Source organism: Rissa tridactyla, chromosome 2 (assembly GCF_028500815.1).
Source record: "Rissa tridactyla isolate bRisTri1 chromosome 2, bRisTri1.patW.cur.20221130, whole genome shotgun sequence".
Classification (NCBI taxonomy): Eukaryota; Metazoa; Chordata; class Aves; order Charadriiformes; family Laridae; genus Rissa; species Rissa tridactyla.
Window position 1 is genome coordinate 13,550,524 of NC_071467.1, and position 15,932 is coordinate 13,566,455.

The 15,932-nt window shown below is 42.4% G+C and overlaps 2 protein-coding genes across 8 annotated transcripts in view; both read left to right on the top strand.

Annotated features, from left to right (window-relative positions):
* The window catches only part of ATAD2 (ATPase family AAA domain containing 2), a 40,298-nt gene extending 26,226 nt beyond the window's left edge, over positions 1 to 14,072 (top strand). The window contains exons 19-28 of the mRNA XM_054191085.1: positions 1,054 to 1,239; positions 3,055 to 3,190; positions 3,328 to 3,524; positions 4,756 to 4,915; positions 5,274 to 5,396; positions 5,493 to 5,642; positions 6,822 to 7,226; positions 7,917 to 8,041; positions 10,978 to 11,106; positions 12,603 to 14,072. Coding sequence (XP_054047060.1) covers positions 1,054 to 1,239; positions 3,055 to 3,190; positions 3,328 to 3,524; positions 4,756 to 4,915; positions 5,274 to 5,396; positions 5,493 to 5,642; positions 6,822 to 7,226; positions 7,917 to 8,041; positions 10,978 to 11,106; positions 12,603 to 12,644 — 1,653 coding nt within the window. The 3' untranslated portion in view covers positions 12,645 to 14,072. The remainder of the gene's footprint in view (positions 1 to 1,053; positions 1,240 to 3,054; positions 3,191 to 3,327; positions 3,525 to 4,755; positions 4,916 to 5,273; positions 5,397 to 5,492; positions 5,643 to 6,821; positions 7,227 to 7,916; positions 8,042 to 10,977; positions 11,107 to 12,602) is intronic.
* An 846-nt stretch (positions 14,073 to 14,918) lies between these two features.
* Positions 14,919 to 15,932, top strand: part of ZHX1 (zinc fingers and homeoboxes 1) — a 30,310-nt gene continuing 29,296 nt past the window's right edge. For 4 of the 7 annotated variants that reach the window (XR_008464809.1, XR_008464810.1, XM_054191089.1 and 1 more), the window contains exon 1: positions 14,919 to 15,222. The gene's annotated coding sequence lies outside the window, so the exon portion shown is untranslated. Of the gene's footprint in view, positions 15,223 to 15,565; positions 15,922 to 15,932 lie in introns of those variants that run through there. The other 3 variants (XM_054191090.1, XM_054191087.1, XM_054191088.1) reach the window with 1 other exon arrangement.

Here is a 15,932-nt window from a genome sequence, read left to right on the forward strand (position 1 = left end):
ATATGCAGTAAAAGCATTAAAATTCATGGAACGCTTAACATTTGTACACTGGTGTGTTTTTCTTAACTAGAAAAATTAAATACAAGCAGATTTAGTGCTTTTTTTTACTTTTAGGCTGGAAATCCATTTTGTTGTTTGGCATGACTGTATTAAAATATTTGGACCTTTAGTAGCACACTTGAGAGCTGTACAAGTAAGGACAGACACATTACATGACTGGAGACTCGCCTGTCACATAAGAGGAACAATTCCTTGTTTGTTATGTGACGCTTGCATTTGCGGTCATATAACTACCACGTCTGGTCACTGCCCAGATATACCACATGTGCTTCCCATCCCTGAATATTGGTAATCTGAAAGGATGCACGGAGAAATTTGTCATGTGAAAGGACTGTTGCCACTTCCCTCCTGCAGTAGATGCACGTCCTCTTCTGTGACTGAGGTACCATCTGTAGGCAGTGGCTTGTGCTCTTCAATGCACATAATCTGGTCTGATGGATTCTTTGGTAACGAGGAGCTGTGAGTGATTAAGCTGTTCAGGCAGGCTGAAGACTGGTCACCTCTTATAAAATGTACTTGAAATTATGAATTGTAAGCAGGCTTCTTTTACAGTGTCAGCTCTCATCTTTTCACATAAGTCTTTCTTTGGTTAGACTGTGCTCTGGACTGACTTGGATATGTGCCCTCTCTGAACTGAAAATTGTGTAGTGGCAGTTGTACAGCGATTTACCCAGACCCAGAGGGGTTGGTCTTGTTTTTTCAGGCACACCACCACACCAGCTGAGTTGTGAGGCTCTTTAGAAGCTATCTTGCACCTAAGTAGTTTTGGAAGCAGGCAGAGATTCAGGTCTGTTTCTGTCTGCGTAGCAATGTCTATATTTGAGTCAAAATGAAAATTTTATCGTACTGTTAAGGAGTTGTTCTTTTGTTGCTTTGTTTTGATGTTTTGGCTTCATGTACTCCTATTCCATGAGATAGTTTGACAGATACGTAGTCATTTATTAGCCTATTCTACATGGTTTAGTTTTCTTATCCAAGCTTTCATTTTACCAGTTGATGCGAGAAGCTCAAAGAACAGCACCAAGTATAATTTATATCCCACATATCCATTTGTGGTGGGAGGCTGTTGGAGCTACATTGAAAGCTACTTTTACAACACTACTGCAGAACATTCCAACATTTGCTCCAGTTTTGCTGCTTGCAACATCTGATGTGTGTCACGCAGATCTCCCAAAAGAGGTATTTCTGTCAATACTTTTCTTACTTTTTTTATCCTATTTCTTGTTAATTTATAAATACTTTAAGCATTGGAGTACTGTGCACTCATAAGCAAACTCATACTGTTATTACTCAGGCACCCTAACCACATCTCTTAAAATCTGCTTAGACAAAACAATGCTGAAAGCATTTGTCTGAAGTGTTTTCTGAGTAAAGAGACTGACTTTGACCCAACTTTTTCACCCTTCTAACACACTCATGCTTATTAGACAGATATATAAATTTACTTCAGACAATAATTCTAGTGACTTCCAGATGGTTACGTATGTACCTAGTCAAGAATATACAGTGCTTGAAAGGTAAATGGCAAAAAAATATTTTTACTGAAAATATTTTTACTAAAAAGTGAAAGATATTTTTACTGAAAAAATACTGTGGTCACGCTGTTAATGATGGAATGTAATTTCAACTTTAAATTATTTAATAAAAATTTCAGTTTCTTCATATAGGTGAAAGCTTTACAAATCAGAACACTAAGTTCCAACTTCTCTTTAAGTAACTTGGAAATTAATTTTTTGTTGTATTCCTTAGCAAAATTCGGTAAGAGTGAATGCTTAGCTTTCTAGACATCTGAGAGCGTGCATTAAAGGAAGGTGTTAAAAATGTGAATGTGCTGCTCTGATTATTTTGTCTCAGTTATGGCGGGGGGGGCTTATCTAGATGTGTTTATCATCAAATGCTTTGAAAGGGTTTAACGTTCTATGGAAGCTTTTGTATTGTTAATAAATTCCTTCTAAAATAAGTATTGAAATTCCTTCCATAGCTTTTGGTAGTAGAAATAGAGTACCTCAGCACTGGTGAGGCCACACCTTGAGTATTGTGTCCAGTTTTGGGCACCCCAATAAGAGAGAGATATCGAGGTGCTGGAGCGAGTGCAGAGGAGGGCAACGAAGCTGGTGAAGGGCCTGCAGAATAAATCTTATGAGGAGCGATTGAAGGAGCTGGGACTGTTTAGTTTGAGGAAGAGGAGGCTGAGGGGAGACCTCATCGCTCTCTACAACTACTTGAAAGGACACTGTAGGGAGGTTGGTGCTGGTCTCGTCTCACAGGTAATTAGTGATAGAACAAGAGGGAATGGCTTCAAGCTGCAACAGGGTAGGTTTAGGCTGGACATTAGGAAAAAATTTTTCACAGAAAGAGTGGTCAGACACTGGGATAGGCTGCCCAGGGAGGTGGTGGAGTCACCATCCCTGAATGTGTTTGAGTTGTTTAGATGTGGTGTTAGTGGATATGGTGTAGGGGAGAACTTTGTAGAGTGGAGTTGATGGTTGGACTCGATGATCCCAAGGGTCTTTTCCAACCTAAATGATTCCGTGATTCTAAATGGAGTAAAACTTGGAAGTATGCAACTTCAGACACCTCATTTAAATTAATTTTTAAAAAAAAACAATCCCGCCTTACCAAAAAGCCTGCACTTGTCTGCTGAACTCTGCCTGTTCCCTCTATAGCTGCCACAAAGATTCAAACTAAAAGACAGGAAGGCAGGTAAATACAAAATAAGCAGCCTTGGAGGTGGTGAATGTCACCACTTTATCAGCGTATTATATGGTCCCTTCATTGAGCTTTAACTCTAGAGGTGCTCCTTAGAGAAGGGATTTTAATTTGCTATGCTAACGTATGCAAATCTAGCCTTTTAAGGCCAAGAAGATAACTTTTCACAGCTTGTCTTATCCAGATGATTATTCAATTTAATTTAGCAAGTTACTCTTCTTTTTGAAATAGAATATAAATTTGTGTGGCGTTGTGTATGAAATACCTTTTCTCCTCGTGTTTTAGATAAAAGATTTATTTATTAATGATTATAAAGAAGTTTTCAAAGTCCAGTTGCCTACTAAGGAAGAAAGAAGAGCGTTTTTTGAGGACTTAGTTGTAAATCAAGCTGCTAAACCTCCTGCATCAAAAAACAATGCAGGTGAGGATATTCTACATATAAAACTTTGCTAACTGTAAGTTCACAGCTAGACAGTATTTCTTTGGTGGTAATTTTCTATTGGTTTTTCATATCATTTGAGTACCATAAATTGACTAAAAGTTTCTGATTAATATAAGCCTGGCGGCCACTGGAAGTACTGCCTGTAGCACCGCCGCCTAAGCCGCGAGAGCTGACAGAGGAAGAAATAAGACAGCTGGAGGAGCAGGAGGAGGATACGTTGCGTGAACTTAGGATTTTCTTAAGGGATGTGACTCATAGACTTGCCGTTGACAGACGTTTCAGAGCATTTACAAAGCCTGTTGACCCAGAGGAGGTAAATTAGTGTTGATCTGTAATACCATTTTATCTGTGTGTATTCATAATGTCTCTGTGTGTGTATATTTCTCAGTGTGTGTGTGCTCATTATAGGAAGGTTTATCTTTGTTTTTAGGACTGTACTATTCTGATTTTTTAAGAAGCAGGAAGTGAATTTTGCTTTTACTTTTGCTGACTCCTTTAGGCTCTCAAATGTCTGTTATTTGAGTATTCACTGAAAGCCCTGGGTTCCTTCTAAAACATCTTTAGAATATTTCAGTTGGAAGGGACCTACTACGATTATCTAGTCCAACTGCCAACACAGTTTGCTCATGAGAAGGCTTTGATATGTAGGCATGCTACAGCACTGAAAAGCAGAGATCTCTCGCTTTACAATTGTAAACAGTATAATATAGGACTGTTTTAATAAAGCCTAAAGCTCTTTAATTGACTGACAATAGTTGCTGTGAGAACAGAAGTAAAAGCAGCAGTTTTTAAAATAAATTTTGAGATTCTCTGTTTCATCTGGAGCTCCTCGGTATAAGATCAACCATAAGGGCTGTGTAGTTTCTTCTTCCTGCCATACACTTTTTCTGTCTCTTTCTCTCATTTAATTTGTTGAATAAGTCTAAGCCAGGCGCATATACTTCAAAGTCAGCTGTAATTTTAATATAGCTTTGTGTTTCAGCAAAGTCCTGTTCCCCTAAGCGTCCACTGACTTGTCTTTCCATTTACTTCTATTTTCCGAGATGTGAATAATCTAAACAAACATAGATTTCCTCGTCTAAACTAGTCATTAGGCTCCTTTTATGGTCTGAGCAAAGAAATAGGCACCTCTGGGTCCAGTTATCTCATTCTAAAGTAGATGTCTAGGACAGATACTTCAAAGGTGCAATTCCTGCAGCCTTTTTCTTGCCGCCAACAACAAAGAGAATCTCGGGTGACTTTACTGAGAAAGTGATTTTTCTGAAGTGAAGCGAATGAATCCCACTCTGGGTGTCTGTCCCCTTCTCTGCCCCACACGTGCTTCTGACCTCCCTGCTGCTTTTTTTCCCTGTTCTGGTCTGTCTCTTCAAAGCCAGTTGAAATAGCCCTTCTGTTTTCAAGAAACTAACTGGTTAATTTCTGCATCTTTGAATAGGTCATAAATATTTTGAGGTGTTTAAGAAGCCCTTTATTTGACTTTAATAAAGTAATTCATTTTGGTAGATAGTGTGTTAAATCTCTGAGCACATTTATTTCATTTGTAGGTACCTGATTATGATGCAGTTATTAAACAGCCCATGGACCTTTCGGCAGTTCTCTCGAAGATTGACTTGCACCAGTACCTAACTGCAGGAGATTTCCTGAAAGACATCGATCTGATCTGCAGCAATGCTTTAGAGTACAACCCAGATAAAGACCCTGGAGGTTAGGATGTGGTTTTATCCCTAATTTGGAAAAATTTAAAATGTGTAAATTGATAAATGTCGCATGTGGACAGTAGACTTGAGATTAGATCAGTTTAGGCATCCACAGAGAGCATTTCTTGCCAGGTTGTAAATGTTGTAGAGTTAAACTACTTGGGCATGGAATTGTGATAGAAGCGTTGATCAGTAACTAGTACTTGTGCTTTAATAATTAACTTTTGTGTTGTTATGCTGAAAATATTCACTGAGATAACCTTTCAGAACCTACCTACGAAAAAAACCAAAATCTTTCTAAGTAATGAAAACAAAGGATTTCATTGGCTGGTAGAAAATACTCAGTTCTGACCGTAAAATTTCAGATCGTCTCATTAGGCACAGAGCTTGTACTTTGAGAGATACTGCGTACGCCATAGTGAGGGAAGAAATGGATGAAGATTTTGAACAAAGCTGTGAAGAAATTAAAGAATCTCGTAAGAAAAGAGGTATGTTTTTTGATGCTACGGATTTTAAGACTTGTCTTAGTATTTGTAACTAACAGTGCAAGACACAATTCTTTCCTATCTGTTCTTTATTGCAAGGTTGTAGCTCTTCAAAGTACGCTCCATCTTACTACCATGTAATGCCAAAGGAGAACTCTGTTCCTGGTTGCAAGAAAACAGACTCAAAGTGTAATGAAAAAATGAAGATGCCAACAGTGCCCTTAGATTCCAGTACACCCCGCTGTAACGGCAAGTTGCATTTTATTCAGACTTTCTTGGAGAAAGTGCTAAGGTTGCTGATAACTTCTCTGTTCTTGTGACGCAACAGGTTTCTGTGGCACCTGGTTCTTCATGCCAGAGGCATTATGTTTTTAAATTTGCTTCAGAATGTGAGATAAATCCCGAGGTCATTCATTTGATATGGTTATGAAGTTCAAGTGCAGTGGTTGGTTTACATTGTAAGACCCTGGCCTTGATGGCCCAACTGACATTTAATGGCTTATAAAATTTGCTACCTGTTGAAATCAAGTGTTGTACGTGGCGGTTTATGAATGCCCAGCTTGTTTTTAGTTATATGGACCAGTATTTTTCCTTTCCCCACCCTCAAATGCTAAACTCTATGCCACCTCTTACTGTGATTTCCAATTGAAGGGGGAAAGGGGAAAAAAAACAGGGGAGCAATAATAATAGATATGTAAAGGAAAGATCATTATTCCCTCATTTTTCCTGTGAAAAGTACGTGAAAGAACAAAGGGACTTGGGTCCCCCTCAGTTCAAATGCGTGACATAGTGTGAAGTTTCCTAGTCTCACTGGCAGGACTGGGAATTTTGCCATTGACTTCACCCATGCTTTGTGCAGTTCTCCATGAATACGAAGAACGGTGGGGTCTTCTGGAAGGCAAAAATCGCAAAGTTTGTTTTAAACAAGGTTAACTGAATCAGAAAGCATACAAAGTGTAAGACAATTTTTTCTCCAGCAAATATTGCCTTAAAATTGTCTAACTGTACCCAACATGGGTTCAGCATTTGAAGTTTACAGCTTTATAACAGATTTGAAGAAGGGCTCGTCTTCAGATGCTTTTCTGTTGTTCATCTACATTAGTTTACATAAGAAGAGAGTAAGCAACTTCACCTAATATAACCCTGCTTTGCAGTAATACTTCCTATCTAAAGTAAGAATTTTCTGTTCATAAAATCTTGAAGGTGATGGTTTTGTGAATGAAAATCTGTAGCTGGCTTTTTAAAATCTAATAGCAAATTGACCTTGTTAACTTGCAGCTCTTTCTCTAGACATATGTAGGGAGTCAGACAATGGTACTTGAGCTCTTTTGATCATTTTCCTTGTAAGTCAAGTGAGATGAGGATGCTGGATTTTGAAGAACTGTTTTGATAACGTTTTGGATTACTTTTTCTGATATCTCTTTGTAGATACGTCAAAAAGAAAACGCAGAAAGACCAAAGGGTCTTCGAGTATTGCAATAAAGAGGAGGAATTTTCAGTTCAATAAAGAGAACAAAGTTCCAGAAGACCAAAATGAAGCAGACAGTGATGAAGAGTCTCCAGAAAAACATGTTTCTAACACAGTTCGCGCTGAAGTTGAGTCCGCACAGGATTCTTCTATGGAAGAAAACGAAAACATACTTCAAGAACGACAGAAAAATGGGAATGAAAATAAATCTGGGACAGAAAATGAAAGAGAGAGAGTTCTCCTTATGGCTAAATCTGCTTCTGAAAAGAAGAGTGTCGTGCTTCCTGAACATTCAGACCTAAGAAAGGAGAGTGAAATGCTGGATTGCCAAATAGCAGAAAGTTCTGAAGACGGAGATTCAAATGGTAAGTGAAAGGTCAAACAGGTCATTTAGCTCCTTCTTCCTCCTGAGGAGGTTTACGCTATTTATTAGGTTTTAGCCTTTTTAATTCCATTCTGTTATTTCTGCTGTATTTCTCTAAAATCAGCACACAGCGTTTCTTGCATAATGATGCTGCCCCTCTAGTTAACGCTAGCCAAACTCATGTTTTCCTGCAGCTGCTGGCTTTTTGATTCTGAAGTTTGTTTTTCAAATGGTACCTAATTGAAAAACAATTGACTTTCTTGTATGAATATCTTCCCATTAATGAGCAGTGCAAGTTAAAAAGCTCTGTGCTTCAAGCAGTGTGGAGCCACAGTCACATGTGGAATAAAAGACGTACGTCCTAATGTTTGCAATGTAAGGTGTGTTTCCTCACCTAAATTACTTCGGAGTTTTACCATGCAGTGCTGCAATGGCAACATGACAATGGGGTTTTTTTTCCTGGTTTTACTCTGCCTTTTTCTCTAGTGCTTTTTTTTGTGTCTGAGTTTCTAATTTTTATGGAGCAGTGACTTTTGCCAGAAAGAATGTAAAAGTCAGTCATTTCTCACTGAAAAAACAGTTCTGTCTCTGTCATTGCAGAGAGAGACGGTATTCCAGGTACAGGATACTTCACTGATATTGCATTCCAGATAAACAGAAATCCTGACTTACGAAATTTGTGTCACTCCAGATTCGTGGGTACACCGTATGACTCGTGCGAGACGTTCTCGGGTAGAGGAGCAACAACTGGTACATGCCGAGAAAGCAACAGAAATTCTCACACAGACAGTGATTGTGGATTACTGTGAGCTCAAAGTAAGTCTAATTTAAATTTTGTTAATACTGAAGTAGGACGTTTTCTTGCTACATGTACAGTTGTAAAACGAATTATGGGAAGGATACACAGCTTGTGAAATAATTCCACCTGTAATGGACTACGACTGTTGTGTTTCCACACCTGGTGTAGGCTGCTGTTCTTGCCTTTGGTGAACTAAATTTTAGGAGACTGGGTTTTCGTCCTAATTTTTAATTTAAAAGGGCTTGTTGAATTTTAAAATAGCCCACTGACAGCCTCCTAGTACTGTTGGTTATTAGTGTTGTAACAGCTTTTCTGACAGGTTTTGGAGGTTTGGTTTGGTTTTTGCATTGGTTTTCATTTATTAGGAACCTGAAAAGGACCTTTATTTCTAGCAGCGATGACTTGGTTAGCAGGTTGACATAAACCTCATGATGCATAAAATACTAATACCTTATTTCCTGAAATTCTTTCAAAACCCAGTGTTAGAATTTTGCGTTCATACAGTTCAGTGTTATAAGGGTTTTCTAGCCCCTCGTAGGGGGAGAAGTTGCTATCCTAGGCTACAGTTGGGAAAAGGGTTAAAAACGGGCCTAGCTGCAAGGGGTGAAAGGGGGTAAAAGAGGTTCCTTTGCATAAAACGCAGAGGGTAGAACAAGGACCTGATCTTCAGGGGATATTGCAGTGAGGAAAATTAGGAAAATTTTCCAAATTAGGTTGGAGTCCTGGAGGTTGGTCAAAGCAGAGGAGGGCTGCTGTTTACCTGCCACAATGAGAAAAGGGAGTGTTTCCCATGGATGTTTCCCCTGTGTGGGGAGAATGTGACCAGATAGGAATCCCCTTTGGTGAAGGGGCTTGTCAACAATTTCTGTCACATTTTTAAGATGTCACCTAATTTGTCGAGGTGAAACTAACTTTTTAGAGCTGGCTTCCTAAGGAAGCCGATTTCAGGGTATTTTGTTGTTCATGTCTGTCTGTGTATGTAGAGAAGCCACACAGGTTTTTCATAGAGTGCTCTGAAGTTACTGCCCACTGCAGAAATGGTACGGTAGAGCCCATATATATATTTCAGCTATGAAGAGAGCTACGGTCATGAAATGCATCATTTAGAAAACTTTTTTGATTAACATACGTGCCACTAGAACTAACTGCTCATACCAGAGAGCCTCTTTGGAACTCATCTGCAGTGAATAAGCTAGATGAACGTCCAAAATGTAGCTGCTTGGGTTTGTTTGGGGTTGTTGTGAGGGTTTTTTGTCCATTTAGTTGTTTGATAATAGGCCTAGAACTTTATGAACATGTAGAAGAGCATGCAGTCATCTATGTGGCAGCAATGAGAAATAGTTTCACATGGGATGTTGATCATACAGCTCTGTCTCATCCTACCTTTTCTGTTTACAGCAGCTGAGAGCACACTGAGTGGTTTTTGTGTGTCTTATCTGTATGTTGTATAGAATGAAGCTGAGGGGAATACTCCAATTTTGTGCTAGCTGTCCTGAGGGAGGCAGAGTTTGATGACGGGCAGTTGTGAGGCAGTAGTATTTTCATTTGGTATGGCCGTTCTGTTAAGTGACATCTTCACAGCCTCACACAACACACAGATCCTGAGAAGCTGCAGCAGCGCAAGAAGGTGCTGCCATAGCTTGTTACTGCTGCTTTCCAGAGATTATTGGGCTGCATCAAAAGGAATTGTGGCCAGCAGGTTGAGGGAGATGATTCTACCCCTCTACTGCGCTCGTGTGAGACCCAACCTGGAGTACTGTGTGCAGCTTTGGAGTCCTCAGTACAAGAATGACATGGACCTGTTGGAGTGGGACCAGAGGAGGGCCACGAAGATGATCAGAGGGCTGGAGCACCTCTCCTGTGAGGACAGGCTGAGAGAGTTGGGGTTGTTCAGCCTGGAGAAGAGAAGACTCCAGGGAGACCTTATAGCAGCCTTCAAGTACCTAAAGGGGGCCTACAGGAGAGATGGGGAGGGGCTGTTTGTGAGGGAGCATAACAATAGGACGAGGGGTAACACTTTTAAACTGAAAGAGGGGGGATTTAGATTAGATTTTGGGAAGAAACGCTTTACTGTGAGGATGTCGAGACACTGGCACAGGTCGCCCAGAGAAGCTGTGGATGCCCCATCCCTGGAAGTGTTCAAGGCCAGGCTGGAAGGGCCTCTGAGCAGCCTGGTCTGGTGGGAGGTGTCCCTGCCCATGGCAGGGGGGTTGGAACTAGATATCTTTAAGGTCCCTTCTAACCTGAACCATTCTGTGATTCTGTGCCTATCACTTTCACATCTTTGGTAACAGAAACAACTCTGTGAGAGATTGGTAATTTCCTACAGTCGCTCTGCTAGTTTATCCACTCTTCGGTTTAAAGGCAGGAGCTAACTGATCTAACTTTGCGCCCTGATCTGCTCCAGACACAAGCAGTGTGTTCTGCCAGTAGAGCTGTAGGCTTTGTACACGTTCAGCTAATGGGTAAAGGTGAGTACCTAAGGATGCTTCCGTTTCCAGCTGGCACACCTGTATCTGGAAGACGTGTAGCCTGGCTTCCAAAGATCCACTTTACAGTGCCCTGCATTGCAGCAGCAGTTTCTCTAAGGAAATGCAACAGTGGCTTTGCTGTGGCAGCAACTCTGCGACAAAGTGGATTGTGTCATTCCCCGCTGTTCTGGAAGCAGTTGATTTGCAGTTATGATTGTTGATGTTTAGATTGATTAGTAATAAAATACTGTCTGAAATTTAAGCCTTCCTTTTCTCTGAAGTATGAAAAATTGAATCATTTTCTCCAGTTAAATCTTGTGAGATATTTAATCTGTTCTCTGAAGTGTCACTCATATTTTATTTAACAATATAAGAAAGTAGGATGTCACTTGTGTTGTATTGTTATTGTTTAGCTTCTGAAAACATGAAGAGCCTATTCTTGCGCTATTCTAAACTTGTATTTTCCTTTTTTTTTTCTTTAGCAACTGTTGCATTTTGCCACTGTGATAACAAAGAGCTTTAATATATTTCACTTGGAAAAACTATATGCTGTTCTCAGTCAGTGCATTTACCAGCATCGGGAAGATTATGACAAAACTGAATTAGTGAAGGTAAACTTTTTGTCTTACAGCACTTTCTAACACTATTATGCGCACGTGTCTGTGTGTGCGCTACGCATATGTGTGTGCGCGCTCTGGACGTCATGTTACTTAGGGTTAGTCTTTACCGCATAGTTGCCTGTGTTAAAAGACTTTCTCATTTCAGTCTGGAAGACATTTATCCATATTGCAAAACCATTGTTGTATTTGGCATAATTGCTGGCAGTTTTAGCAGGAAAAGGCTTGAGCTTGAAGACAATAGGTCTACCCACACATCCCTCTCAAAGCAGTTAACCCTCAGCCTGTCTCTAGTCCTTCTCCAGAACCTGTTTATGGGTGGGGGGCTGTGAAAGGGGGGTGCTTTGCTCAGTCTGACGCTTCCTCTTTCTCCCCCTACAGGCAGGCAGACATGGTAGTACTCTGTACAGTAGTCATTCCATTCTTGGAAAGAAATTAGGTATGAAACATAACAAGGGAGTGAGACTTTCCTCTAGTCTCGCCATAATTTCTTTTTAACTTGCATGGCTCGAGCATCTTTAATTTGACATATGGGGAGATTTCTGCCTTGATGGTTTAATGCTCATGAGTCAAATTATCTGATCTCTTCCTCTAGGAGAAGATTTCTGAGTTGTCAGAACTCAGCAGAAATTTTCCAGAGGCACACACGGTCCCAGTCAGGAATTCCCAGTATTGAGTCGATTTAGATAGGTTGGATATTCAGTCTTCAGACCCAGATCCTTGAATCCATTTGTCTTTGAGATGTTTGTGTCTGAGAGCAGATAAAATTTTTTATGGCTCTCAGTCTGTCTTTAAAAAGAGGAAGCCCCTTTTCTTCAGCCCTGGTCACCTTGATCTCTTCTTGCACATCTGATAAAGAGTTAGAACGAACACTCTGTTCTGACTGTGCAACAGCATGGATTATTTGGATTCAGGGAGGCTGTTCCTGAAAAATGTGCCCTTCTCTCATCTACTATAATGACGTGTTTTAGCATAAGGGATTTATTTGTTATCTCAGGGCTTGTGAGCTCTTGAGACTTAACTTTTGATACTTAAATTAAGAGGGACTTGATTTCTTTGTTTTCTACTTCTACCTTTAGGTTTAATAAAAAAAATATCTCCTATTCAGTGACTGTGCAAGTCGGTCAGGAGCAAGCTCTACTGTATGAAGAGATAGACTTTAACAAGTAATTATTCAGAGTGCAGAAAATAACACTTCCAGCTTTTAGTTGTGGCTTTTCAGGAACTGTCTCCTCTTTCTAATTGTTGAAACCACTGTTGATCGAGATCCATACAGTCAGTCTAGCCTACTCTGTGTTTTGGATGCATAAGGATGCATTTGAAGCTAGTGAGTATAGAAAGACGTTGTGATGGTGGTAGCGCATGTGTTCGCAAAATATTACTAACAGTTGTATGTATGTACAGATTCTTTATTCTTTTTATGAAGAAATAAACAGGGTTCTTAAGCTTTTATTCATGCTGACTGTTAGTTTGTCTTTTTTTCTTATTAGGAAATGAAGAAAGAAATTGCAGCCTTCAGTTGTGCTCCTTGATACTTGATTTCAGCATACTTGACTGCTACTCTGTAATGTTTTCTTTTCATTGCATGCTATTATCTGTGCATAATTCAATAAAAATTACTTCTACCTATATATTTATACATATATTAAACAAATATATCCTAAAATTTATTAAGAAAGCTCAAATAAAGTCCTTTAACTGCTTGTATTTGACATCTTTGTCCTATATATATATATATATATATTTTATGTGATGTACTGCTGTCATTGCCTTTGTAGCGCTGCAGATCTGAACATCTCCCAGATAATTTCAGTACCTCTCTTTCAAAGAAAACAATCGAAAACTTGATAAACTTTTATCATCGTTTTCCAGCTTGTGGGAAAATGTTTTTCTGAAGTAGTCTTGTAGGTGCTGTATAGTCCATTGTATATTGCATAAAGGTTTTAAACCAAATCTCATTTTGGTATATGGAAAGTAAATCCTTTAGAAACCTCTTAATGCAGTTCAGAGGTAATTTTTTTTTTTAATTACCTGACAGCACCTCAAGTGGCTTTCATAGAATTAACAACCTAAAGAAGGTATGTGGGAGAAACGTGCTTTCCACAAACTTAAGAACTTTTGCTGTGGCATATTTTTGCCTGTCAAAAAAACCTAACTTGAAACAAAGCAAGATTTACTACTGTAACTTTCTAAGGTAAAGTTTAGTCTTGCTTGTAATAATGACAATCTTCTTGATACTGGAGAATAGCATTTTAATATAAATTGTTAGTTGCAGGTTAGGTGGCTTGTAGTTGAATTAAATTGTAAATAGTTTTCTAGTTACCTGGAGAGAATTCTGTCTCTGTCACATAAAAGTGAATATATTGTTGATGATAAATATATTTAAGTAAAAGCCAAGCAATACCCCGTTTTGAAGATGTATGCGTCTTTAAACTAGCAGAGAAAATTTCTTTCAGTTAATTTCACAGTTATTTTTTTAAAAAATTAAGATAGGCAAAGCTTAATTATATATGAGAATAAAATTTTATATCTGTTGCGATAAAATGTGTCACGATACACTGTTGTGTTATGTCACCTCACAGCCTAACTGTGCAATCCTTCTCTGTGTGTTTCGTTCCTTAGGTATGTTTTAGTTCTTTTTTTTTGTTTTCTTTCTCGTGTGTTTGTCCAAACATTTGTGTACTATGCAGACTTTTTTCTTTTATCTGTATTGTTTGGATGGGTATTAATAAAAAATGAACAACCATTTGGGGGGGTTTTGCCTGCTCTATTTTAATCACAGAATAATTTTGATCATTAACAAGCTTATGCTTAAAATACAGCTTATCCCACTCTTGGTGTAGTGGTATATGGCAAAGGCCAAGCACAGGAGGAAGAAAAATAATATTGAAAATCTGTATTTTAATGTAATGTATTACATCAGAAATGTAATAAAGGAGTTAACGTCATTTTTCCTTAATTTTATCTCCACCTTGGCTGCTGTTGCTGATTTTCGATGGGGCTGTGGTGGGGGGTTGCTGACCACCTTCCCCAAGGTGACTGCTTGAAAAACTGATCCTGGGACCAAAACTTCTGTTCTTCAAAGCTTTCATCAAACTCCTTCCTCTCACTAGTCTCAACGGGATACTGTACCTATACAGGTTTTTAAAAAATTGTGTTTATAATTGCATAAATCTTGGATCTTCCATGACCAACTGTTAATGGTTCCTACCAGCCACATCTTTATTTTTCTTTCTCAGAGAAACAACCATACTTTAGTATCTGAACCAAAATGGCAAACAGCGATGAAAGAAATAGTACGTGGAAACGCAACATTTTTTGAGAAGTATGCAGTGGGAGTTAAAACTAAATATTGACTCAAGTATCTAGGTATGTATTAAAGAAAGAGGTCCCCTTTCTCCAAGTTCTGTAACTAAACACAAAAAAAGGGGGTTGTGGGTTTTTTTTCCTCAGAACCGTTACTTCTGCGCTCACTCGCTCCTGCCTGCGGCAACGTCCTCCCTCAGCGCCTGGCGCCTGAGAGGAGCCCCGGGCTGGAGGCGTCCTCCGAGCCCGGCCGGGCGGATGGCGGGGGGGCTCCAGCGCCGAGCCCAAGTTTGCCGGCGGAGGAGCGGGCTGACGGAGACAGCAGCTCCCAGCCTGTCGCCCCCGAAAAGGCGAGGAGCCGCCGCCGAACCCCGGGCCGCGGCGCTGCGACGCCGGGGCAGCCCCCCGCGGCCGGCCGCTGTCCTCGGCGGGGCCGGGCCGCCCTCCGGCTGGTGTCCGCCGCCTGACGGGCGGGGCGGCGGCGAGGCGGCTCCGCCCCCGCTCCCTGCCAGGGAGGCTGAGGCACCGGCCGCCGCTGCCCGGCCTCCCCGCGCACCCGCCCCGGGGGGCAGCCAGGCGCCCGGGAGGATGCGAGTGGGCGCCGCGGCCGGCGGCGAGGCGAGGGCCCGGGCGGCCGGCGGCGTTGGGAGTTCCCGGCTCACCCGCCGCCCCCCCCGCCCCAAAAGAAGTGCAGTAGTTTGTGAAACGCAAGATGGCGGCGCGGCCGTGAGCGGAGGCGGCCAGCAGGCGGGCAGGCAGGCGGGCGGCGCGGGCGGAGGGGGCGAGGCGCAGCGGCGCCCTCAGGTAGGGGCTCGCGTCTGCCGCCGCCGCCGCTGCCGCGGGCGGAGAGGGGGCTCTCGGCGCCGGGAGGGAGGCGACCCCCCCCCCGGGGAGGCGTGCCCCCCGCCCGCCCCCGCGGGAGCCGAGCCAGGCGCTCTCCCGGCGGGGACGCTGCCCCGCTCCTCCCCGGGGCAAGGGCGGCTGCTGGGCGGCGGGGGCGGGCGGGCCCAGCCGGGCCCGGCGGGGGTGGCCGCCCGCGGGGTGGGCGCGGTGGGCCGGCCGCGCCCCGCCCGCCTCCCTATTGTCTGGCGGCGGCGGGCGAGGGGCCGGGGGGGGGCAGCGCCTGCCGGGAGCGGCCGGGCTCCGAGCAGCCGGGGGGCGGGGAAGAGCCGGGGTGTCACTTGTAAGCGGGTCGTTGCGTGCCCCTGGCCCGGCCCGCAGCGGGGTTAAACCCCTTGGAGTCCGGGGAGCATCTCCTCTCCCCGTTCCTCCCTCCTCCGCCCTGTGCCCGGCTTTGCTCGCCACAGGGCGGAGGAAAATCCGCCAGTCGGCCAGGAGAGTGGAGAAGTTCACTCCCGGAGGAGCTGGCGAGTTCCCGCCCGCTGTCACCGGGCTGAGGGACAGACTGACAGGCAGCCAGCGAGCCATGAAGTTATGTCTCCGGAGTTGTCCCGCATCCCGTGGCGTTGCGGAGCGGGGGCGAGCGCGGAGGAGCAGCAGGATGTACGTGCAGG